We start from the raw sequence: 24,906 nt of genomic DNA on the forward strand, positions 1-24,906 counted from the left end.
AGGAACACATTTGAGTACAACACATGAGCCTGAACCATAATGGGGAGCTCTAAGCCTTCAGCTGCAAAACTGTAGAAGATTTCTTACTTGATAGATAGAAACACATGTTTTGAAAGTCTGAACTTGTTGATGAAATCAATATAATGTCTGATTATTAGAGGATAGCTATAATCATATCTTTTATGATTATAAGGATAACAAAGTGATTTATGTATTAGACTAAAGCAAATAAGTGAAAAAAGCTCATATTTTCTTTTGATCCCATAGGATGTAGATGATTTCTTTGAGCATGAACGAACATTCCTTTTAGAATATCATAACCGAGTTAAGGATGCATCTGCTAAATCTGATAGAATGACAAGATCCCACAAAAGTAAGGTTTTTCTCTGTGGCTAAAGTTTACACTGTTTAATGGAATATTTATAAAGTTATTATGTTATTTACAGTTTGTAAAAGTCTTGATATAGGGCAGTGGTTCTCAAACTGTGGTCTATGAAGCTTTGATCCTAAGGCCCTTTTAAGCAAGTCTGTGAGGTCAAAACTACTTTCGTAATAAAACTATGATGCTTTTTGTCTTTTTCACCATGTTGACATTTACACCGATGTTGCAAACGCTGTGGTGGATAAATTGCTGGTGCTTTAGCACAAATCAAGGCAGTGGCACCAAACTGTACTAATAGTCATTGTATTCTTTCCCACAGCGCATTTGCAATTTAAAATTTCGTTTAAGAATGTCCTTGATGGTATAGCACAGGGGAACTATTATATTCAATATTCTGTAATAACCTATAGGGGAAAAGAATCTGAAAAAGAATGGATACATGTATATGTGTAACTAATCACTTTGCTGTACACCTGCAACTAACACAGTATTGTAAATCAACTATACTCCAATATAAAATAAAAATTAAATTTAAATTTAAAAAAAAGAATGTCCTTGATGAAGCAGTGAAACTTATTACTTGTGGAAAGTCTCCTCCCTTGGGTATACATTTTTTAATATTCTGAGTGATGAAATGGGAGGTATGCATAAAGCGCTTTGCATATGGATGTATGATGGTTCTCTCTAGAAAAGCATTTTAGTGAATGAGTTGCAACTGAACTAGCTGCTTTTTTTCATAAAATACCATTTTTACTTGAAAGAACAACTGACAGACAAACTGTGATTATTGAAACTTGAGTATTTGGTAGACATTTTATTAAAAATTAATTAAATGGGCCTGACACTTCATGGAAAACAGCTGACAGTGTTTGTTGACAATGATAAAGGTCAGGCTTTCCAGCAATAATTAGAATTTTGGAAAACTTGTATCAATCACCATGAGCTTGTTTTTCAGTAATTAAAGACTTACCTGAGGAGATTGATGATAATATTAGTGAGTGTGATATTTTTGATATTATATACTGAAGTGTGTCAACATTTGGAAGATCTATGTGATTCATTGAACTAGTATTTTCTTAATGATCAAAATTATGTATGGAAAAGATCTAAGAAGTACAAGATAGACTAAAATGGGGTTTTTCCAACAGCTTTATTGAGATATAATTGATATCAATAAGCTACAATGTTCAAAGTGTACAGTTGGATAAGTTTTGACATATGTATGATATCATCACTACAGTCAACATAATGAACATATCCATCACCACCAAAAGTTTCCTTGTGGCCCTTTGTAATCGCTCCCTCCTGTGCCTGTCCCCAGGCCACCGCTGATCTGCTTTCTGTCTCTATAGATTAGCTTGCATTTTCTAGAGTTGTATATAAATGGAATCATACAGTATGTACTCTTTATGGTCTGGCTTTGAAATTCAACAAAATTATTTTGAGATTCATCCATGTTGTATGTATCAATAGTTCATTCTTTTTATTGCTGAGTGGTATTCCATTGTATGGATATACCACAGTTTATCCATTCAGCTGTTGGTGGACATTTGGGTTGTTGCTGGCTTTTGGCCATTTGAAATAAAGCTGACATAAACCATCTGTATGTAATTCTTTTTATGGACATATGCTTTCATTTCTCTTGGGTAATACTTAGAAGTAGAATGGCTGGGTCAAGTGTAAGTGTATAATTAACTTTTTTTAAAAAACTGCCAAACTTTTTTCCAAAATGATAGTATCATTTTACATTCCTACCAGCTGTGCACGAGAGTTCCATTGCTTCACACCCTTGCCAATAAAGATAATCAGTCTTTTAAATTTTATCCATTCTGCTAGGCCAGTGTGGTTTTAATTTGTATTTCCCAATGATTGATGATATTGAACATCTTTTCTTGTATAAGTCCTCCAACTTTATTCTTCTTTATCAAAGTCATTTTGGCCCCTCTGGTTTCTTTACATTTTCATTTGGATTTTAGAATCAGCTTGTCACTTTTTACAAAAATGCCTGCTGGGATTTTGATTGGGATTGTATAGAACCTGTAGATCAGTTTGGGGAGGATTGACATCTTAACACTATTGGTTCTTCTGAGGCATGAACATGGTATATCTCTCCATTTAATTAGGTCTTCTCTCAGCAGTGTTTTATAGTTTCCTTTGTACAGATCTTATACATCTTCAGTTAGATCCCTAATTATTTTTTGATGCTATTGTAAATGTTGTGTTTTTTACATTTCAGTCTCCAGTTGTTTTTTGCCAATATATAGAGATACATTGTATTTTCAGTGTTGAGCTAATATCTTGCAACCTTACTAAATCAACTCACTTATTAGCTTTATTAACTATTTTGTAGATTCCTTAGGATTTTCTACATAGACGATCATCTGCTAATAAAAACAGTTACACTTCTTCCTTTCCAATTTGAATGCTGTTTATTTCTTTTCCTTGCCCCATTGTACTATAGCTATACCCTCCAGTACAGTGTTGATGGAAGTGGTGAAGGCAAGCAGCTTGGCCTTGTTCCTTATCTTATGGGGAAAGCATCAGTCTTAAGCCGTTAATTATGATGATAGATTTTTCCTAGATGCCTTTTAAGTCAGGAATGAATGTTGGATTTTGTCAAATGCTCTTTTTGCAACAGTTGAGATAACCATATGGTTTTTCTTTTTTAGTCTATTAATATGGTTAATGATGTTGATTGATTTTCAAATATTAAACCAACCTTATATTCTTGGGATAAATATCACTTATATCATTAGATTTAATGTAATAGAGTACACAAAGTTCATTGATAGGATTTTAGATTCCCCACAGGAACTAACCCTTAAACTACTGCTTGTTGAGTATTCACAATTTTCTGAAAATATTAGTAAAACGCCTCCTCCTTTTCCAACGACACATCTGTTTGAGGCTAGATTTTCTCCCAATACTTGAACAAAAACAACGTATCACAGTAGAGTGAATGCGGAGCAGATAAGAGAATGGAGCTATTTTCTATTAATCCAGACACAAAAGAGATTTGCAAAAATCTAACAGTGTCACTGTGCTCACTAATTTTAAAATATGTAAATAGTTATTTTTCATTTAAAATGTTATGTTAACATGTAATGGTTTATGGGACTTCCCTGGCATTCCAGTGGTTAGTTCTCCGTGCTTCCAATGCAGGGGCACAGGTTCTATCCCTGGTCGGCGAACTAAGATCCCACATGCCCCACGGCCAAAAAAAACACAAACGTATTAATGGTTTTAATACTGTTATTTAAAATAGTAAATATTTAGATTTTTTGTTTTACTTAAAAAAAAATACAGTACACATTGATAGATATAACCCTCATAAACAAAAGCTCTTTAGGGTACTCAGTAATTTCTAAGAGTGTAAAGGAGTCCTAAAACCAAAAAGTTTCAGAGTCTGTGATATACAGACAGGTCAGTAGGTACCTATAAGTACGAACCTCTGTTTTGGGGTATTGTTACATACCCTAATAGAAAGGAGGAAGTAAAGAAGTCTTGGGCCTGGTAACTTCTATTCTTGTGTCATTCTTTTGAGAGAGTTAAGAGTTCTTTTTGTATTTTATTTTCCTATATCTTTGTGATTTGCAGATTCATTCTAATGAAGTAGTAGTTCCTAGTTGCCTGTTCAGTAGTTAAGAACTATATAGTCAAAGTGTGGGAAACTTGAATTCCTTCCTAAATTCATTACTGATTTGCTTTAGAGCCTTGGGCAAGTCACATAATTAGTCTTGTGTTGGTTTCCTTGTTTATAAAATGACATTAAGGATAAAATATCTCATACTTTCACTCCTCTGTTAAGAAAAACTTTGTCCCAACCCATCCTCTCCTGGCCCCTCCACCAGGACCCACACTACTCCCTACTCCCCACACACACCCAGAGTCACACAGTGTACCCTGAGGGCTCCAGCGGCACCCTGTGTGCCTTCCTAGGAAACCCCACACTCCACCCTCCCCCACTAGGCCCTGGCCCCAGCCTGCAGGCACACCCCCTTCCCCCAAAACAGAAAAACTTTGTAAATACGAAATGGTACATACTAGTGTTGATTGTAATAATTAGGAATACGTTTAAGTTTAGATTTGATGATTTAAAAATGGAAGCCTACTATATATACTTTTAAACTTTCTTAAAAAGTTATTTAATTCATAAACATTGGCATATCTATTATGTGCCAGCCATCATGTTAGACATTGATGATTTCAAGATGAAGAAAATAACAGTCTTTGCCATTAAGGAATTAATAATTTTGCAGGTGAGATAAACACTAAAAGCAAAAAATTACAATATATTTAATTAATCCTATCATAGAGGTGTATATTAGTGCCATGGAAGTATAAAGAACTATAGGAATCATCTGTTAAGAAAACAGAATATTAGTGATTCTTACTGATTCTATTTATTTGACCAAGTGGAATGGTGTTTTAGGGGAGATGGTAGTGATCCTGTTTTACAAAGTTACAATTGTTACATATAATTAATTACCTTACATATATAGTGGACCCTTGAACAACACAGGTTTAAGCTATGTGGGTCCACTTATATGCGGATTTTTCTTCAGTAAATATGTAATCCGAGATAGGTTGAATCTGCAGGTGCAGAACCGTGGATACAGGGGCAACTGTAAAGTTAAACAGGGATTTTTTTCACTGCGGGGAGGGTTGGCACCCGTAACCCCTGCATTGTTCAAGGGTCAACTGTAATAAAATTTTACAAAATTATAAAGTAAAAACTATTTTTTCATAATTAATGAACTTAGCCTGGATTATGAAAAATAAAGCTTTTCAACTTAATAATTTTATAAGTCACTGTGATTTATAAAATCAGGACAGTTTGTATATTTTTCGTGATCACATAATGCTGTAATAACTAAAGAGGGTAGTGTTCTCAAAGCCTAATGTTAGTTAGAATACAGGAATTTCTTGCTCTAAAAAACAATTTCAGGGTCAAATGTTAGTTAGAATACAGGAATTTCTTGCTCTAAAAAATAATTTCAGGGTCAGCCTAAGCATAAACTATCAGTGTATTCAATATTAAACACAAAAACCATTTTTGATTCCTGCCTCTCAATAAACCAACCTTTAAGTGATTTTTGAGTATTATTTATTTATTTTTTAACTTAACCTGTTAGGGTATAGTGAAGAGTCTTATATATAAGTTACTGTTCATAGTCTGAAGTCTGTAGTTGAAGTTTCTTTATAAAAGATATCAGGATAGAAGATTTGAGTAACAATAAGTAAATGGTCACCAAATTTCAGCCATATCAGTTGAATGTAATTTTGTGCAAAATAAGAAAGTATAATGTAAGCATTACTGTTTTGTTAGGGGATAAACACATAAAAGCCTTGTAAAAATACTGCTAGTATAAGTGGGAATACAAAGTAGGCATGTCTAGGATTTCATTAATAATAGCAAACATTTGTATAGTACTGTATACACTATGTGCCAAGTTTATAGTAATGTTTACTAACTCATTTAATTCTCCAAATAATTATGTGAATTGAGTACCATTATTATCCCTATTTCCAGATGAGGAAACTGAGGCACAGGCATGTTAAGTGATATGCTCAAGGTCATACAGCTGGTAAATTGGGAAGCTGGGATTGGACAGTTTGGTTCCAGGTCCATGCCCTTAACCATTGCACTTATGCTATTCCTCTTCTGAAATTATAATCTTTTCTCAACAAGGGCATTGTCCTGTGGGGCAAGCCCTAGGAGGAGTACTGTGCTGATGTTGAGTACTTTGCTTCCTAGCACCCAAGGGTAGTGGTACCACCATTCATTTAGCTTCCCAAGCTCCTGCCTCAGGTCTACTGTTTGTAAATCCTACCTGTTACATTTCCTAAATATCTTCCAGCTTTGTTAGTTCCTCTCTGCTCTTAATGTTTCCACTACCTTGATCCTGACCCTCAGCATCTGACACAGCAGTTTCCTGGTTGGTCACTGTGCCTTCTGTGTCTCTCCACTATTAGTCTTTATTCAAGGCAGCAGAAGTTTTAAATCTAAAATCCTTATCAGGTTGATTTCACCACTACTAGGATTTTAAGATGTTTAATAACACCCATTCCCACAAGATCAGGTCCAAACTTCATCATGGCTTACAAAACCTTTCTTTCCCCCAAGATGCTTGGAAGAAAAATAAATTGATTTTTCCAGCTTCAACCCTCTCTACTCCCCTCTGTACCCTGCAGTGCCATAGTCCCAGAAGGCTCTCTGAATATACTTTGCTCTTTTATGTCTCCCTGGTCTTTTTCCATGTTCTTCCCTTTATCCAGAATGCACTCTCCTCCTCTTTGCCTAGTAAAGATTTGCTCATCCTGCGAGCTCCAACTCCTATAGTGTCTGTAAATCCTTCCCTGACCTCCTCAGGTGAAATCATCTGTCTCCCCTGCTCCTGATTGTAGTTTATACCTACTTTTAATATAAAATTCATCATTTTGTATTATAGTTTTTGTCATTTCTTTCACTAGACTTTGGGCATCTCATATTACATACACATTTTTTTGGCAGGTAGGTATTCAGTAACTATTTTTGAATCAATGAATAAATATATTAAATTCTTAAAACTTTTTCCATAGGTGCTGCAGACGATTACAATAGAATTGGTTCTTCATTATATGCTTTAGGAACTCAGGATTCTACAGATATATGCAAGTAAGCATTCTGATTTAAAACATTAAGTATAAATAAAACAAAATTTTTGTTGGCAGCTCAGGCACACACAATACTTCTGACCCACCAGGCATTTTGGAATATTTTTGTCAAAACACGTTGATAATACGGAGCTTCTTTATAAACTTAGGTTGGTGTCATTTTTCTCTTCCCTATCCCTCCTTTTTTTTTAAATCTGAGAAATAAAAATCGACCTTAGTATATATAATTTTAACATTTACAGTGTTTTATTTGATGCAAATTTGCCAATTTGTGTGTGTGAGAGAGAATTTATGTTTAAATGTTCTTAGATTTTGATAATGTTTATTATAAATAAGAAATGCTGTTTTGGAATTATAATATATATATACACACATACATATATATACACACACATACATACATATATATGTATTTCGTTGGAGGCCAGATTTCAATGTAGCCATAAATAATCTTAGTTGCTCCTGTAATGTTTAAACCCAACTCTCTATTGAAAAATAATTCAAACACATTTTAAAAATTTTAAGTGGAAAAACTATTTTCATAGTCCATGACTTTCTCCAAACCACATCCTTGAACTTTTCTGTAGTATATCCTGTCTCAGTAGACATGTCAGATCCAATTTTTCAGCAAATCCAGTTTTTCAGCAAAACACTAATTAACATGCTACCTTCCCAAAGAGTTAGTTCTTAAGTGTTTGATAAGAAGGAAAAACATCAACCTTGCCATGTGTTATCTTTCATAAACCTCTCAAAGCAAGTTCTTTTTAGTAATGTGAAGTTCATAAAATTCATTTTAGCTTTCAATAGTATTTGCCCTAATCCAAATATAATGTCATCGATAATTACATATTTTATAGGATACCATTTAATAGTTTGGCATGGGGATATTTTTTTAGTTGGTATCAGCGTTTGAGAGATGGGCTTTTTAATTAAAAGTGAAAGTGGGGGCTTCCCTGGTGGCCTAGTGGTGAGGACTCTGGGCTCTCACTGCAGTGGCCGGGCTCAGTCCCTGGTTGCAGAAGATCCTGCAGGCCGCCAGGTGTGGCCAAAAAACAAAGTGAAAGTGAGCTCTGAAGTAGAGATTGGCTGTCCATTTGTGTTGTTTTCCAAAACAAAGCAGCTCCATTTGAAAGTATTTAAGACATAACTCTTTGGATGTCATTGCCCTGTACTTCTGTAATAATTTAAAGGTATGGTTTTATTTAATATTATGTGGCATATTACCAAAGGATATCGAGACAGATTTTTTTTAAGTTTTTAACGTATGGCTTAGACCGCCACCTTGAAATGGGACGATTTTCTGTAATCATATGTCAAAAGGAATCTGTTACATGAGTGGACATACAGAGATTTTTGTTGAACTAAATGAAGTCTTCAGTGAACAAAGACAATTAAATATTATTGTAATGAGGTAAGAATGTTCGTTATTAATCTGGTTGGGGGTATATTCTCTGAACATTTGAAATAGAAAATTATTTATGATGAAATATTTTTCCCTTCCAGGTTTTTTCTTAAAGTTTCAGAACTTTTTGATAAAACAAGAGTAAGTACTAATAATTAACCTTTGGAAGTCTAAATCTCTGCAAACGGTAGTGTTTAACTTGTTGGGCTGTGTTTAACTTTATTGAGGAAGATGAGTTATACTTCAGAAGGTTAAAGAGGCAGATTTAACTTTGAAAATAAGGAGAGTTTTTCAGGAAATTTAGTTTTTGTTATGGTCTTTTGGTATATGTGTAAACGTTCATATTCTTGATCAGAAAACGTGTTCATTAGGAGGCTGGGTTTATTTTTATGAAAGATCATTTTTTTCCTGGGGCTTTGTAAGCTAGAAGAAAATCTTGGATTCACTATAACTTTACTGAGATTACTGCTTTTGATCCCCCATGACACACTGCTTTAAAAAAGAGTTGTATCAATATAAGACAAATATATAACTGCAGAAAGTTTTCATTCATAGTAGCAATAATTTAATACTGATATAGTCTTGGTTTTCAGGGGTCATGTTAATTTATGATCATTCTGTCTATCAGTTGATAGTGAAAATGTTTACTAGATGTGTAATGGTACTTAGCTGAGAGTGGTGGTGGCTAGTCCATTATAGAAATCAGATTTCATCATGACCTTGGCAGTTGAGTTGTGTAGTGCAGACAAGTTGAAGAAAAGGAGATACTCTATCACAAAGGAAAAAGTTCTTAAATATGTAAGTAAATGTTATACTGGGGTCCATATAGCTCATTATTCTGCTTTGATATTTATACCAGTGAGCATTTTCTGGGAAGATGTATAGTTGTTTTTGTGTGTGTGTGCATTTATATCAAAAGAATAGGAATCTATCACAAAACAGCCTTTATGTGTCAATTCTTTTGGAAGCAGATGTCAAGGTGGGATTAAATGTACAAGAGATATATTGTGAAAAACAGAGAGGAACGAGCAGGAGTAGACAGGAGGGGAGCGTTCCGATAACAGTGCAGGTCTACACCTGCAAAAGGAGAGGGAGAGGAAGGAGGACTGGGTAGGAGGAGTTTCAGACTATAGCGCAGTTCTAAGAAAGCTTTGTCCACGTCAGAGGGGAGTGCCTGAGCCAGAGCTGCCCTTTAGAGGAGTTCTACATCAGGCAAGAATGGGCTGGGTGGGGAGGATGGAACATAACTTTCGTATGAACATGGTTCCAGATCCAGAGATACTGCAGTTGGGGCTATCAATCAACTGTGCTCCTTGCAGCAAGCATTTCTCTTGGAAATCTGGGTGGCACATTTCCATAGCCCCAAAATTTTTATTTCCTTTAGCATTTGCACGTTGTTCTGGTTATTATTGCTGTGTAACAAACCATCCTAAAATCAGTAGCTTTAAACAGCAACCATTTTAGTATGCCACTGAACTCTTTGGTTCAGGAATTCAGAAAGGACACAGCAGGGATGGCTTGCCTCTGCTCCATGATGTCTGGGGCCTCAACAGGGAAGATATGAAGGCCAGGGCCTGGAATCATCTGAAGGCTCTTTCACTCATATGTCTGGGGGTTGATACTGGCTATCAGCAGGAACTTCTGCTAGGGCTGTTGGCTGTAACACCTACATGTGGCTTACCCATGGAGCTGCTTAGGCTTCTTCACAGCATGGTAAAGAGGTTCCAAAAGTGAGTATCCCAAATTATGGGAAGTAGAAGCTGCTAGTTTCGTTAAGGCCTGGGCCTGGAAACTAGCGCAGCATCATTCCTGTATTGGGCAAGCAGTCTGAGAGCCCAGGTTCAAGGGGGGAAGGCACATACCCTACTTCTTAATGGAAGGAGAGGAGCCCTATTTCAAAGCACTGAACATCATCTAGCATGTCAAGAAGTTCTGTAAAGTTTGTTTCTCCATAAAGAAACTTCAAGTTTTTTTAAAACTTTTTATTAAAGTGTATTATACATGTAGAAAAAACCGTGTAACAGAAGTGTACAGCTCAGTGAAATGTCACAGTTTAACACACTCATGTAATGAACACCCAGATCAAGAAATGGAACATTACCAGCAGCTCAGATGCCCTGTCCCCCTTCAGCTGCCTTCTGAGTCACCACCTCGGCTGCAAGGCTAACCACTGTCCTAGCTTCTAACAGAAAAAAATAATTGTATTTTCATATTTTATGTAAATGCATTATGCAGTATATATTTTTATGTCTGGTTTCTTTTACTCAGTATTATGTACATAAGATTCATTGGTGTTGCATGTCGGTATAGCTCCTTCATTCTTATTGCTGTATAGTTTTCCATTGCAAAAACATACCTAATTTTATTATCTTTTCTGCTGGTAGGCATTTGGATAGTTGCCAGTTCTGGGCTCTTTACAAAGAGTACTGCTAAGACCATTCTTATTTATCTTCAGCTGAACATAAGTATGCATTTCTGTTGAATGTATGTAACTAGGAGAGGAAGTGATGGTTCATAGGATATCCATGTGAAAAGCTTTTGTAGGTACTGCCAAACTGGTTCCCAAAGTGATTGTAACAACTTACATTCCCACCAGAATGAATGTGAGCATCTTGCTGCTGCACAAGGTTGTAGTATTTGGTATTTTAGCTGTTCTGGTGGATATGTAGGGTTTTTTTATTTTAACTTTTTATTTTAACAACAATTTCAGACTTGCAGAAAAGTTGCAAGAATAGTACAAAGAATTCCTGTACATGTGTCACCCAGATTTTCTTAATGTTAACATTTTCTACATAAAGTTCTTTTATTCCCAAAAGTCCATGTTAATTGTTTTTTGCCCTTTGTACACATTTCTCTCTCTCTTTTTTAAAGGTAAGAATCAATTTTAATGTACCAGGACTTCCATGATGGTCCAATGGGTAAGACTCTACGCTCCCAATTCAAGGGGCTGGGGTTCAATCCCTGGTCTGGGAACTAGATCCCACATGCTGTAACTAGAGTTTGCATGACTCAAGTAAAAATCCCGCACTTGGCAAAAGAGATCCTGCATAATGCAACTAAGACCTGGCACAGCCAAATAAATAAATATTTTTTAAAAATTTTTTTAATGTACCAATACGATTATCAATGATTCTCCGTACTGTCATCAATATCTAGTATAGAAATGTTCCCAGTTGTCTCATAAATGGCTTTTTACGGTGGACTTTGTTTGAATCGGGATCCAAACGAGGTTCCCATATTGTATTTGGTTGACATAATACATTCTTCTTTATCCTCTGTCTCTCCAGACTGAATGAAGAGTTCTCATCTTTTTATTTTTTATTTTTCTTTTCTTTTTTTTTTTTTTAAATCATCCTTGTTTTTATTTATTTACTTTATTTATTTTTGGCTGCGTTGGGTCTTGGTTGCGGCACACAGGATATTTTGTTGCGGTATGTGGGCTCTTCATAGCAGCAGGCCAGCTTCTCTCTAGTTGTAGCGTGTGGGCTTCTTGCTCGTTGTGTTGCCGCGGGCTCCAGGGCACGTGGGCTCTTCGTCACAGTGCACAGGCTTCTCTCTAGTTGTGGCATGTGGGCTTCTGTCTAGTCGTGATGCACAGACTTCTCTCTAGTTGTGGCACACGGGCTTCAGAGCGTGTGGGCTCTGTAGTTGTGGCGCGCGGGCTTAGTTGCCCCACGGCATGTGGGATCTTAGTTCCCTGCCCAGGGATTGAACCCTTGTCCCCTGCATTGGAGGGCAGATTCTTAACCACTGGACCACCAGGGAAGTCCCGAGTTCTCATCTTTTTAGTCTGACTTAATGTTTTAATGTTGTTTTCTGGTTGTCCCCAGCAGAAGGATTGGTTTGAATTACCTAGTCTACTGCTGTTGCCAGCCTCTATTACTTTATAATCATGTGTACGTATCAATTGCCATTGAAATGAATAGAGAGAAAAATACAGGTGAACCTGAAATGTGATATTGAAACTCATTACAGCCAAGAACTTGAGTCAAATATAGAATCCTTCGATAAATTCACTAATCTGTTCATTTTTTTGTCAGTTACAAAAAAAAAAAAAAACGGCTAACAGAAAAGAGAAGGAAAGGAAACTTAGTTTAAATAGGAATTGATACTGTAGTTACTTATAACTTTAATTTTTTTTACAATAATTAAGAAAGAAAACACTGAGTATATAATGTAAGTACTGATTAAATACCCAATTTTTTTCCCTTTTTCAGAAAATAGAAGCACGAGTGTCAGCTGATGAGGACCTCAAACTTACTGACCTTTTAAAATATTACTTAAGAGAATCTCAAGCTGCTAAGGTAACTATTCTTTTTTTTAAAAATGGACTGCTTTACAAAAAGCCATCATCTGGGGCTTCCCTGGTGGCACAGTGGTTGAGAGTCTGCCTGCTAATGCAGGGGACACGGGTTTGAGCCCTGGTCTGGGAAGATCCCACATGCCGCGGAGCAACTGGGCCCGTGAGCCACAATTACTGAGTCTGCGCGTCTGGAGCCTGTGCTCCGCAACGAGAGAGGCCGCGATAGTGAGAGGCCCGTGCACCGCGATGAAGAGTGGCCCCCCGCTTGCCGCAACTAGAGAAAGCCCTCACACAGAAACGAATACCCAACATAGCAATCAATCAATCAATAAATCTTAAAAAAAAAAAAAAGCCATCATCTCCTTAGAGGTTGTTAGACTGAAGATTGTTAAAGATGACTTATCTCTTGATTTTAAATTATATTTTTAAGTATGATTTTTTTTTTCTCCTTTTATAAATTGTAGGTCAGGGAACCCCACATAAAAGTTTTCTCTATAAACTCCTGAGAGAATTTGTCTAGAACTTTTTTTAAAGTGAATTTGGTATATTTAGTCAGGTGAAATACCTGCAAAGGCAAAAGTAAAACCCCCAAATAACAGTTGTACAGCTAAAGGATTCCTAATTTTGTCTAAGTCCTCTATTGAGGGTGAGAGAGCCATAAAACAGGAATATGTTTTATTTTAAGGCATCTCGAGTTTCCTTTTGGAAATCTATGTGCAAAACTAAAACTCTTACTAATCAAAAAAAAGTTTAACAAAAACATCTAAAAAGCACTGAAAACTTAGTGGCTCAGATACTCCAAATTCTGTGTTAATTTATGAATTGAGATGTTGTACAGAAAATTCCCATCTAATCATTGGTGCTTTGAACACCCTTCTTTCATTCCTTATCAAATTATAAATAACCTTCTTAACTTTGAGGACTTAAGTACTTGCAGATAACACTGTCCATATCAAATTTATTGTAAATCAGATTGTGTCTTGTGAACTATTTACAATGGATGGGCAGGGATAAAATAAATTGTTCACTTTTGAAGACTTTAGTATTTTATTATAATATATAATTGTTAATAGATAACTTTTTAGAACATGGCTTTAAAGGAAAATCCAAATGTTTTTGTAACCACAGGAAAAAATTGAAATTTAATTGTGAGAAAACTCCGATGAGGTATTATTACACACCTTAATTAGAATGGCTAAAATGAAACATTCTGACAAAAATTACAGGAACTGAAATTTTCACACACTGTTAGTGGGACTATGGTACAATACTTTGGAAAAGTTTTGCAGTTTCTTAAAAAATTAAACATACATCTACCCCATAATCCAGTCATTTCAGTCCTGGTATTTGAAAACATATGTCCCCACAGGTGTTTGAAGCAGCTTTATTTGTAATAGCTGAAAACTGACAAAAACCCAAGTGTCCACCAACAAGCAGGTGAATGGATAAACAGATTGTGGTATATTCGTAAAATGGAATGCTACTCAGCAAATAAAAAGGAATAAGCTATGCATATATGCAACAAAATGGATCACTCGCAAAACAATTTTGCTGAGTGAAAGAAGCCCAGCGATAAAGACCATAGCTTACATTAGTGTTCACTCTTGGTGTTGTACATTCTGTGGGTTTGGACAAATGTCTAATGACATAAACATCATACAGAATATTTTTTTTTTTACATTTTTATTGGAGTGTAATTGCTTTACAATGGTGTGTTAGTTTCTGTTGTATAACAAACTGAATCAGCTATATGTATACATATATCCCCATAGCCCCTGCCTCTTGAGCCTCCCTCCCACCCTCCCTATCCCACCCCCTAGGTGGTCACAAAGCACCGAGCTGATCTCCCTGTGCTATGCAGCTGCCTGCCACTGGTTATCTGTTTTATATTTGGTAGTGTATATATGTCAGTGTTACTCTCTCACTTCGTCCCAGCTCCCATCTCCTGTGTCCTGAAGTCCTTTCTCTATGTCTGCATCTTTATTCCTGTCCTAGGTTCATCAGAACCATTTTTGTTTTTAGATTCCATATATATGTGTTAGCATACGGTATTTCTTTTTCTCTTTCTGACTTCACTCTGTGTGACAGACTCTAGGTCCGTCCACCTCACTACAAATAACTCAATTTCGTTTCTTTTTATGGCTGAGTAATATTCCATTGCCTATATGTGCCACATCTTCTTTATACCTTCATCTGTCGATGGACGCTTAGGTTGCTTCCATGTCCTGGCTGTTGTAAATAGAGCTGCAGTGAACCCTGTGGTACATGACTCTTTTTGAATTATGGTTTTCTCAGGGTATATGCCCAGTAGTGGGATTGCTGGGTCGTATGGTAGTTCTATTTTTAGTTTTTTAAGGAACCTCCATACTGCTCTCCATAGTGGCTGTATCAATTACATTCCCACCAACAGTGCAAGAGGGTTCCCTTTTCTCCACACCTTCTCCAGCATTTATTGTTCGTAGATTTTTTGATGATGCCCATTCTGACCGGTGTGAGGCAATAATACCTCATTGTGGTTTTGATTTGCATTTCTCTAATGATAAGTGATGTTGAGCATCCTTTGATGTGTTTGTTGGCAATCTGTGTATCTTCTTTGGAGAAATGTCTGTTTAGGTCTTCTGCCCATTTTTGGATTGGGTTGTTTGTTTTTTTTTTGATATTGAGCTGCATGAGCTGCTTGTATATTTTGGAGATTAATCCTTTGTCACTTGCTTCATTTGCAAATATTTTCTCGCATTCCAAGGGTTGCCTTTTCATCTTGTTCATGGTTTCCTTTGCTGTGCAAAAGCTTTTAAATTTCATTAGGTCCCATTTTTGTTTTTATTTCCATTTCTCTAAGAGGTGGGTCAAAAAGGATCTTGCCGTGATTTATGTCATAGAGTGTTCTGCCTATGTTTTCCTCTAAGAGTTTTATAGTGTCTGGCCTTACATTTAGGTCTTTAATCCATTTTGAGTTTATTTTTGTGTATTGTGTTAGGAAGTGTTCTAATTTCATTGTTTTACCTGTAGCTGTCCAGTTTTCCCAGCACCATTTATTGAAGAGGCTGTCTTTTCACCATTGTATGTTCTTGCCTCCTTTGTCAAAGATAAAGTGACCATATGTGAGTGGGTTTATCTCTGGGCTTTCTATCCTGTTCCATTGATCTATGTGTCTGTTTTTGTGCCAGTACCATACTGTCTTGATTACTGTAGCTTTGTGGTATAGTCTGAAGTCAGGGAGCCTGATTCCTCCAGCTCCGTTTTTCTTTCTCAGGATTGCCTTGGCTATTCGGGGTCTTCTCTGTTTCCATACAAATTGTAAAATATTTTGTTCTACTTCTGTGACAAATGCCATTGGTAGTTTGATAGGGATTGCATTGAATCTGTAGATTGCTTTGGGTAATATAGTCATTTTCACGATGTTGATTCTTCCAATCCAAGAACGTGGTATATCTCTCCATCTGTTTGTATCCTCCTTGATTTCTTTCATCAGTGTCTTATAGTTTTCTGAGTACAAGTCTTTCGCCTCCTTAGGTAGGTTTATTCCTAGGTATTTTATTCTTTTTGTTGCAGTGGTAAATGGGAGTGTTTCCTTAATTTCTCTTTCAGATTTTTCATCATTAGTGTATAGGAATGCAAGAGATTTCTGTGCATTAATTTTGTATCCTGCTACTTTACCAAATTCATTGATTAGTTTTAGTGGTTTCCTGGTAGCATCTTTAGGATTCTCTGGGTGTAGTATCATGTCATCTGCAAGCAGTGACAGTTTTATTTCTTCTTTTCTGATTTGGATTCCTTTTATTTCTTTTTCTTCTCTGATTGCCGTGCCTAAAACTTCCAAAACTATGTTGAATAATAGTGGTGAGACTGGGCACCCTTGTCTTGTTCCTGATCTTAGAGGAAATGGTTTCAGTTTTTCACCATTGAGAATGATGTTGGCTGTGGGTTTGTCACGTATGGCCTTTATTATGTTGAGGTAGTTTCCCTCTATGCCCACTTTCTGGAGAGTTTTTATCATAAATGAGTGTTGAATTTTTTCGAAAGCTTTTTCTGTATCTGTTAAGATTATCATATGGTTTTTATCCTTTAATTTGTTAATATGGTGTATCACATTGATTGATTTGCGTATATTGAAGAATCCTTGCATTCCTGGGATAAACCCCACTTGATCATGGTGTATGGTCCTTTTAATATGCTGTTGGATTCTGTTTGCTAGCATTTTGTTGAGGATTTTTGCATCTATATTCATCAGTGACATTGGCCTGTAGTTTTTTTTGTGACATCTTTGGTTTTGGTATCAGGGTGCTGGTGACCTCGTAGAATGAGTTTGGGAGTGTTCCTCCTTCTGCTGTAGTTTGGAAGAGTTTGAGAAGGATAGGTGTTAGCTCTTCTCTAAATATTCGATAGAATTCACCTGTGAAGCCATCTGGTCCTGGGCTTTTGTTTGGTGGAAGATTTTTAATCACAGTTTCAGTTTCATTGCTTGTGATTGGTCTGTTCATATTTTCTGTTTCATCCTGGTTCAGTCTTGGAAGCTTGTACTTTTCTAAGAATTAGTCCATTTCTTCCAGGTTGTCTATTTTATTGGCATACAGTTGCTTGTAGTAGTCCCTCATGATCCTTTGTATTTCTGCAGTGTCAGTTGTTACTTCTCCTTTTTCATTTCTAACTCTGTTGATTTGAGTCTTCTCCCTTTTTTTCTTGATGAGTCTGGCTAATGGTTTATCAATTTTGTTTATCTTCTCAAAGAACCAGCTTTTAGTTTTATTGATCTTTGCTATTGTTTCCTTCATTTCTTTTTCATTTATTTCTGATCTAATCTTTATGAATTCTTTCTTTCTGCTAACTTTGGGGGTTTTTTGTTCTTTTCTCTAATTGCTTTAAGTGTAAGTTTAGGTGGTTTATTTGAGAGCTTTCTTGTTTCTTGAGGTAGGATTGTATTGCTGTAAATTTCCCTCTTAGAACTGCTTTTGCTGCATCCCATAGGTTTGAGGTCGTCGTGTTTTCTTTGTCATTTGTTTCTAGGTAGTTTTTGATTTCCTGTTTGATTTCTTCAGTGATCTCTTGGTTATTTAGTAGCATATTGTTTAGCCTCCATGTGTTTGTATTTTTTACAGTTTTTTTCCTGTAATTGATATCTAGTCTCATAGTGTTGTGGTCAGAAAAGATACTTGATACAATTTCAATTTTCTTTTAGCTGTTTTTTTCTTTCAGTTTTCTTAAATTTACCGAGGCTTACCAAGGCTTGATTTTACAGAGTAATTTTACTGCCCCAGAAATCCTGTGTTCCATCTATTCACTCGCCTTCCTCCTAACCCCTGTTGATTTTTTAATTGCCTTCATAGTTTTGCCTTTTCCAAAACGTCACATAGTTGAGTCTTTTCATATTGGCTTCTACACTTAGTAATGTGCATTTAAGTTTCCTCTATGTCTTTTCATGGCTTGATAGCTCATTTCTCTTTAGCACTGAATAACATTCTGTTGCCTTGATATATCAAGTTTATTTATCCACTGACCTACTGAAAGACATGTTGGTTGCTTCTGAGTTTTGGCAATTATCAGTACAGCTGCTGTAAACATCCATGTGCAGGTTTTTGTGTGAACATAAGTTTTCAACTCCTTTGAGTAATAAATAGGAAGGAGCACAATTGCCAGATCGTATGATAAGAGTATGTTTAGTTCTGTCAGACTGTTTTCCAAAGTGCCTATATCAATTGCATTCTCACCAACAATGAATGCGAGTTCCTGGTGCTTAACATCCTCACCAGCATTTGGTATTGTCAGAATTGTAGATTTTGGCCATTCTAACAAGGTGTGTAGTGGTATGTCATTTTAATTTGCATTTCCGTGATGACATTTGATGTGAAGCATCTTTTCACAAGCTTATATGCCATCTCTGTGTCTTCTTTGGTGAGGTGTCTGTTTTAAAAAAAAGGTCTTTGGCCGATTCTTTACTTGGGTGGTTAAGTTTTAAGAGTTCTTTGTGTATTTTGGATAGCAGTCCTTTTTATCAAATATCTTTTGTAAAAAATTTTTCTTGGTCTGGTGGCTTGTCATCTTGACACTGTCTTTTGCTGAGCAGAACTTTTTAATTTTATTTTATTTTCTTCTTTTAATTTTATTTATTTATTTATTTATTTATTTATTTATTTATTTTTGGCTGCGTTGGGTCTTCATTGCTGCACGCAGGCTTTCTCTAGTTGTGGCAAGCGGGGGCTACTCTTTGTTGCAGTGCGCAGGCTTGTCATTGTGGTGGCTTCTCTTGTTGCAGAACACGGGCTCTAGGTGTGCGGGCTTCAGTAGTTGCAGCACGTGGGCCCTAGAGCACGCAGGCTTCAGTAGTTGTGGCACATGGGCTCAGTAGTTGTGACATGCGGGCTCTAGGACGCGTGGGCTTTCCGTAGTTATGGCACGCAGGCTCAGTAGTTGTGGCGCACAGGCTTAGTTGCTCTGCAGCATGTGGGATCTTCCTGGACCAGGGCTTGAACCCGTGTCCCCTGCCTTGGCAGGTGGATTCTTAACCACTGTGCCACCAGGGAAGTCCCAGAAATTTTTAATTTTAAATTAGTCCAACTTACCAGTTATTTCTTTCTTGGATCATCCCTTTGGTGTTGTATCTAAAAAGTCATCACCAAGCCCAAGGTCATATGGATTTTCTCCTGTGTTTTGCATTTTACATTTAGGCCTATGATCCATTGAGTTAATTTTCGTGAAGGGTGTAAGGGCTGTGTATCAGTTCGTTTCTTTGCATGTGGATATCCAGGTTTCCCAGCACCATTTGTTGAAAAGATTATCTTTTCTCCATTGTATTGCTTTTGCTCCTGTGTCAAAAGGTCAGTTGGCTCTATTTGTGTGAGTCTAGTGCTGGGCTCTCTATTCTATTACATTGATCTATTTGTCTGTTCTTTGACCAGTACCACACTGTCTAGATTACTGTAGCTTTATAGAAAGGTTTAAAGTAGGTAGTGTCAGTCCTCTGACTTTGTTCTTCTCCTTCACTGTTGTGTTATTCTGTGTCTTTTGCCTTTCCACACAAACTTTAGAATCAATTGGTTGATGTCTACAAAATAACTTGCCAGGATTTTGATTGGGATAATGTTGAATCCGTAGATCAATTTGGAAAGAACTGATTTTGACAATATTGAGTCTCCCTATCCATGAACATGGACTATCTCTCCATTTATTTAGTTCTTTGATTTCTTTTATCAGAGTTTTATAGTTTTCCTCAAAAGTTGTACATGCTTTGTTAGATTAATACCTAAGTATTTCATTCTCTGGAGTGCTAATTAATGTGTTTTTAATTTCAAACTTCACTTGTTCATTGCTGGTATACAAGAAAGCAATCTACTTTTGTATACTGATGTTCTCTCCTAAAACTTTATTATACTCATTTATTAATTCCAGGAGTTTTTCTATATAAACAGTCTTGTTATCTGTCATCTGTAAACAAAAGACAGTTTTGCTTCTTCCTTTCCAATCTGTATACTTTTTATTTCTTTTTCTTATTGCATTAGCTAGGACCTACAGTACAATACTGAGAAAGAGTGGTGAGGTGGGACATCCGTGCGTGTTCCTGATATTAGTGGGAAAGCTTCTAGTTTTTCACTATTAAGTATGATGTTAGCTGTAGGTTTTTTGTAGTTGTTCTTTATCAAGTTGAGGGTGTTACTTCTGTTTCTGTTTTGCTGAGGAAACAGTCAATTGATTTTTGACAGAGTGCTAAGACAATATAGTGAGGAAAATAATAGACTTTCAACAAATGGTACTGGGACAACTGAATGGTCACGTGAAAAAGAGTAAAGTTGGACCTTCCTCACACCATGGATAGAAAATTTACTCAAAATGGATCAAATATCTAAGTGTAAGAGCTAAAACTATAACATTTTTAGAAGAAAACATAAACATAAATCTTCTTGATTGCCTTTATTAGGCATTGATTTCTTAGATATAACCAGAAGCTCACCAACCCAATAAAAATAATAAATTGGACTTTATTAAAATTTTAAGAACTTTTGTTTAAAGTTTTTTGTATCAAAAACACTATCGAGAAAAATGAAAAAACCCACAGACCAGGAGGAAATATCGGGTTGACCAGAAAGTTCATTCCGGCTTTTCCATAAGATGTTACGAACAAACTTTTTGACCAACCCAATATTTGGGAATCATATAAGCCCCTAATAAGTGACTGGTATTCAGAATATATAAAGAACTCTTATAACAGTGAAAAGACAAAGAGTCCAATTAAAAAGTGGGCAAAAGACAAAGAAGATATACAAATGGCCAATAAATACGTAAAAAGATGCTCAACATCTTTACCCCTCAGGGAAATGCACATTAAAACCACAGTGCTATATCACTTCACACCTACTAGGTGGCTCTAATCAAAAAGACATAACGGTATTGACAAGGATGTGGAGAAATTGGACCCCTCATATAGATTTGGTGGGAAGATGTAAAATGGTGCAGTCACTTTGGAAATAGTCTGGCAGTTTCTCAGAAGATTCAACATAGAGTTACAAGGTGACCCAGTAATTCCACTCCTAAGTAAAGAGATATGAAAGAGAAATGAAACATGAAAACATGTCCACACAAAAACTTGTACACACATGTTCATAACAGCATTATTATGAAATAGCCAAAAAGTGGAAACAAACCAAATGTCTGTCAGCTGACGAATGGATAAATCAATGTGGTATGTCCATACAATGAAATATGATTTAGCAATAAAAGGAATGAAGTACTGATTTCATGCTATAAAACGGATGAACTTGAAACTTTATGCTAAGTGAAAAAGCCAGACACGGGAATTCCCTGGCGATCCGGTGTTTAGGACTCTACACTTTCACTGCTGAGAGCCCAGGTTCAATCCCTGGTCAGGGAACTAAGATCCCGCAAGCTGCAGCACAGCCAAAAAGGAAAAAAAAAAAAAAAAAGCCAGATACAAAAGGCCACATATTATATGATTCCTTTTTAAAATATTTTATTTATTTGTTTATTTGGTTGCGAAGGGTCTTAGTTGCGGCAGGCAGGCTCCTTAGTTGTGGCATGCGGGAGCCTTAGTTGTGGCATGCGAACTCTTAGTTGTGGCATGCACGTGGGATCTAGTTCCCTGACCAGGGATCGAACCCAGGGCCCCTGCATTGGGTGCGTGGAGTCCTATCCACTGCGCCACCAGGGAAGTCCCTGATTCCTTTTGTAATGAAATGTCCAAAATAGGCAAATCTATAGAGACAGAAAGCAGATTAATGGTTGTCCACGGCTGGAGGTGGGGGGTGTGGAAGGAAATGGAGAGTGACTGGGATTTCTTTTCGGGTGATGAAAATGTTCTAAAATTGAAAGTAGTGATGGTTACACAACTCTGTGAGCATACTGCAAACCATTGAATCGTGCATGTATGTGAGTGAGTTAGGGACTCCCCTGGTGGCGCAGTGGTTAAGACTCTGAGCTCCCAATGCAGGGGGCCCAGGTTCGATCCCTGGTCAGGGAACTAGATCCCACATGCATGCCACAACTAAGAGTTCACATGCCACAACTAAGGAGCTGGCGAGCCGCAACTAAGGAGCCCGCCTGCTGCAACTAAGATCTGGCACAACCAAATAAATAAATAAATTTTAGGGCTTCCCTGGTGGTGCAGTGGTTAAGAATCTGCCTGCCAATGCAAGGGACACGGGTTCAAGCCCTGGCCCGGGAAGATCCCACATGCCACGGAACCACTAAGCCCCTGTGCCACAACTACTGAGCCTGTGCTCTAGAGCCTGCAAGCCACAACTACTGAGCCCACGCGCCTAGAGCCTAGAGCCTGTGCTCCGCAACAAGAGAAGCCACGACAATGAGGAGCCCACGCACCGCAACGAAGAGTAGCCCCTGCTCACAACTAGAGAAAGCCCGCGCACAGCAAGGAAGACCCAACGCAGCCAAAAATAAAAACAAACAAATTTTTAAAAATAAATAAATAAATTTTAAAAATAAATGAGTGAACTATGTGGTGATTTGAATTACATCTCAATAAAGCTGTTACCAAAAAAATTTAGAAGAATGACGTGGCATTCACTGTGTGTTAGCTCTGGTGATGGGGGTGGCGGTGGCTGAGGGCAGCTATTAGAAACATGCAGCATATATTATCGTGAAGCCTTCTGTTTTATAGGATCTCCTGTATCGAAGATCTAGGTCACTAGTGGATTATGAAAATGCTAATAAAGCACTGGATAAAGCAAGAGCAAAAAATAAAGATGTTCTGCAGGCTGAAACGTCCCAACAATTATGTTGTCAGAAATTTGAAAAAATATCTGAATCCGCGAAACAAGGTACTCTTATATTAACCTCTAATCATAAGGTATGTTTTAGACTATTATATAAATAGTTAATCCTAATTTGTTTTGTTTACAGAGCTTATAGATTTTAAGACAAGAAGAGTTGCTGCATTCAGAAAAAATTTAGTGGAACTGGCAGAGTTAGAACTGAAGCATGCAAAGGTAGTATCATATTAAAGATTTAATAATTTAAGTGACTTATAATTTAGAAATGAGTCAGTTATGAAACTTTATACTAATTTTAAAAATAGAGAATCTTAGAATTGAGAGGGATTTTAAAGGTTATCTAACTTAAAACAAGAAAAATATCTATAATGTCTCTAGTGGTCAGCTTTGCAAGACTCTAGTACCTAATATGGAAAGACAGTATCATTTTTTGACTAGTTGTTAAAAAAAAAAATCTTACTTAATAAAAACATCACTTAAAATTTTATTTAACATTTGCCATCTTCAAAGGGACTGAAATTTTAAAATGTATTCAAAATTCCCCAAACTATAAATATTAAAGAAATTTTCAAAAACTTTTACATGTTATTTCATGATAAATTTATACCAGTTATAAGTCTAAAGTTATTAAAGCTTAAAACTACACTGAGATTTTTGGTATACTCTATAATGAGCACGAATTTACTTCTGTGTAACTTTGACATAAGTTTAATTCCTCTTTCACAGTTTACCCTTCAGGTATTTAAATCCTTCATATTCTCTATACATCTTCTTTTCTCCATGCCAGACATCCTTTGGCTAAATATTTTTCATCCCATACACCTCAACAAGATTTTTAATGTATTACTGCCCTACTGTCATTGCTCTTTTAAAATATTGTACCTGAAAATGGAAACACATTTACATACATAGAATGATTATTGTTCACATTTCTTCTTACAGCATGTTTTATTCTTTTTTTTTAACTAATTTTTATTGAAGTATAGTTGATTTACAATGTGTTGGTTTTGGGTGTACAGCAAAGTGATTCAGTTATACATATATATGTATATATTCTTTTTCAGATTCTTTTCCCATACAGGTTATTACAGAATATTGAGTATAGTTCCCTGTGCTATACAGTAGGTCCTTGTTGTTTATCTGTTTTATATATAGTAATGTGTATGTTACTCCCAAATTCCTAATTTATCCCTCCTCTCCAAGCATGTTTTATATGTATAAGATATGGGGTTTTTTAACTGCCATATTGCACCAGCTTGATTTGGCTATAATCACAGTTTTGTTCTCTCTTTCTCTTATAAGTCACTTCTTGAACCTCTGCCCTGTGGTTGTGTGTTTAATTTTTTTAGTAATTATTTTCATTTTTGTGGTAAAAAACACATAAAATTTACCATCTTAACCATTTTTAAGTGTACAGTTAAGTAGTATTAAGTATATTCATGTTGTTGTACAATGGCTCTCTAGAACTTTTTCATTTATTGAGCACTTATTTAAAAAATGTAATTGCAGGCCACGTTTATGTCTGTTAAATTTAAGCTTGCTCGTCTTAGCCCAGTGCATCGAGATCTTTTGGAAACTTGGGTTTGATCATATAGTATTTGACTATTATACTAGTTTATCCTCTCAAGTGATGGACATTTGTAATTTGTATGAACTCCGTTTTATGTCTTCATCTAAGTTTTGATTTGAAAGGTTCATCAGGATTAAAGGAATCAATATTTGTTAACCTACCTTTTGAAAGTAAGTGGCATCAAAAAAAATGTAGTTCCCTTCCTTTCTATACTAATTGATATTAACTTATTAATTAATATTCTTTGGTTATATTTATTTGGATAGTTATGAATTCATTTATACTATTATCAACCATTATTTTTCCCATTTTATCTGTGAAGGACATAAGGAGTATCAAGTTACTCATTAAAATCAA

The 24,906-nt window shown here is 36.2% G+C and overlaps 1 protein-coding gene across 1 annotated transcript in view; it reads left to right on the forward strand.

The window, feature by feature from the left end:
• The window catches only part of SNX6 (sorting nexin 6), a 54,292-nt gene that overhangs the window by 24,526 nt on the left and 4,860 nt on the right, over positions 1–24,906 (forward strand). The window contains exons 8-13 of the mRNA XM_068546263.1: positions 268–373; positions 6,965–7,040; positions 8,543–8,582; positions 12,659–12,745; positions 22,868–23,027; positions 23,110–23,195. Coding sequence (XP_068402364.1) covers positions 268–373; positions 6,965–7,040; positions 8,543–8,582; positions 12,659–12,745; positions 22,868–23,027; positions 23,110–23,195 — 555 coding nt within the window. The remainder of the gene's footprint in view (positions 1–267; positions 374–6,964; positions 7,041–8,542; positions 8,583–12,658; positions 12,746–22,867; positions 23,028–23,109; positions 23,196–24,906) is intronic.

This window comes from Eschrichtius robustus, chromosome 1, assembly GCF_028021215.1.
Source record: "Eschrichtius robustus isolate mEscRob2 chromosome 1, mEscRob2.pri, whole genome shotgun sequence".
NCBI classification, from domain to species: domain Eukaryota; kingdom Metazoa; phylum Chordata; class Mammalia; order Artiodactyla; family Eschrichtiidae; genus Eschrichtius; species Eschrichtius robustus.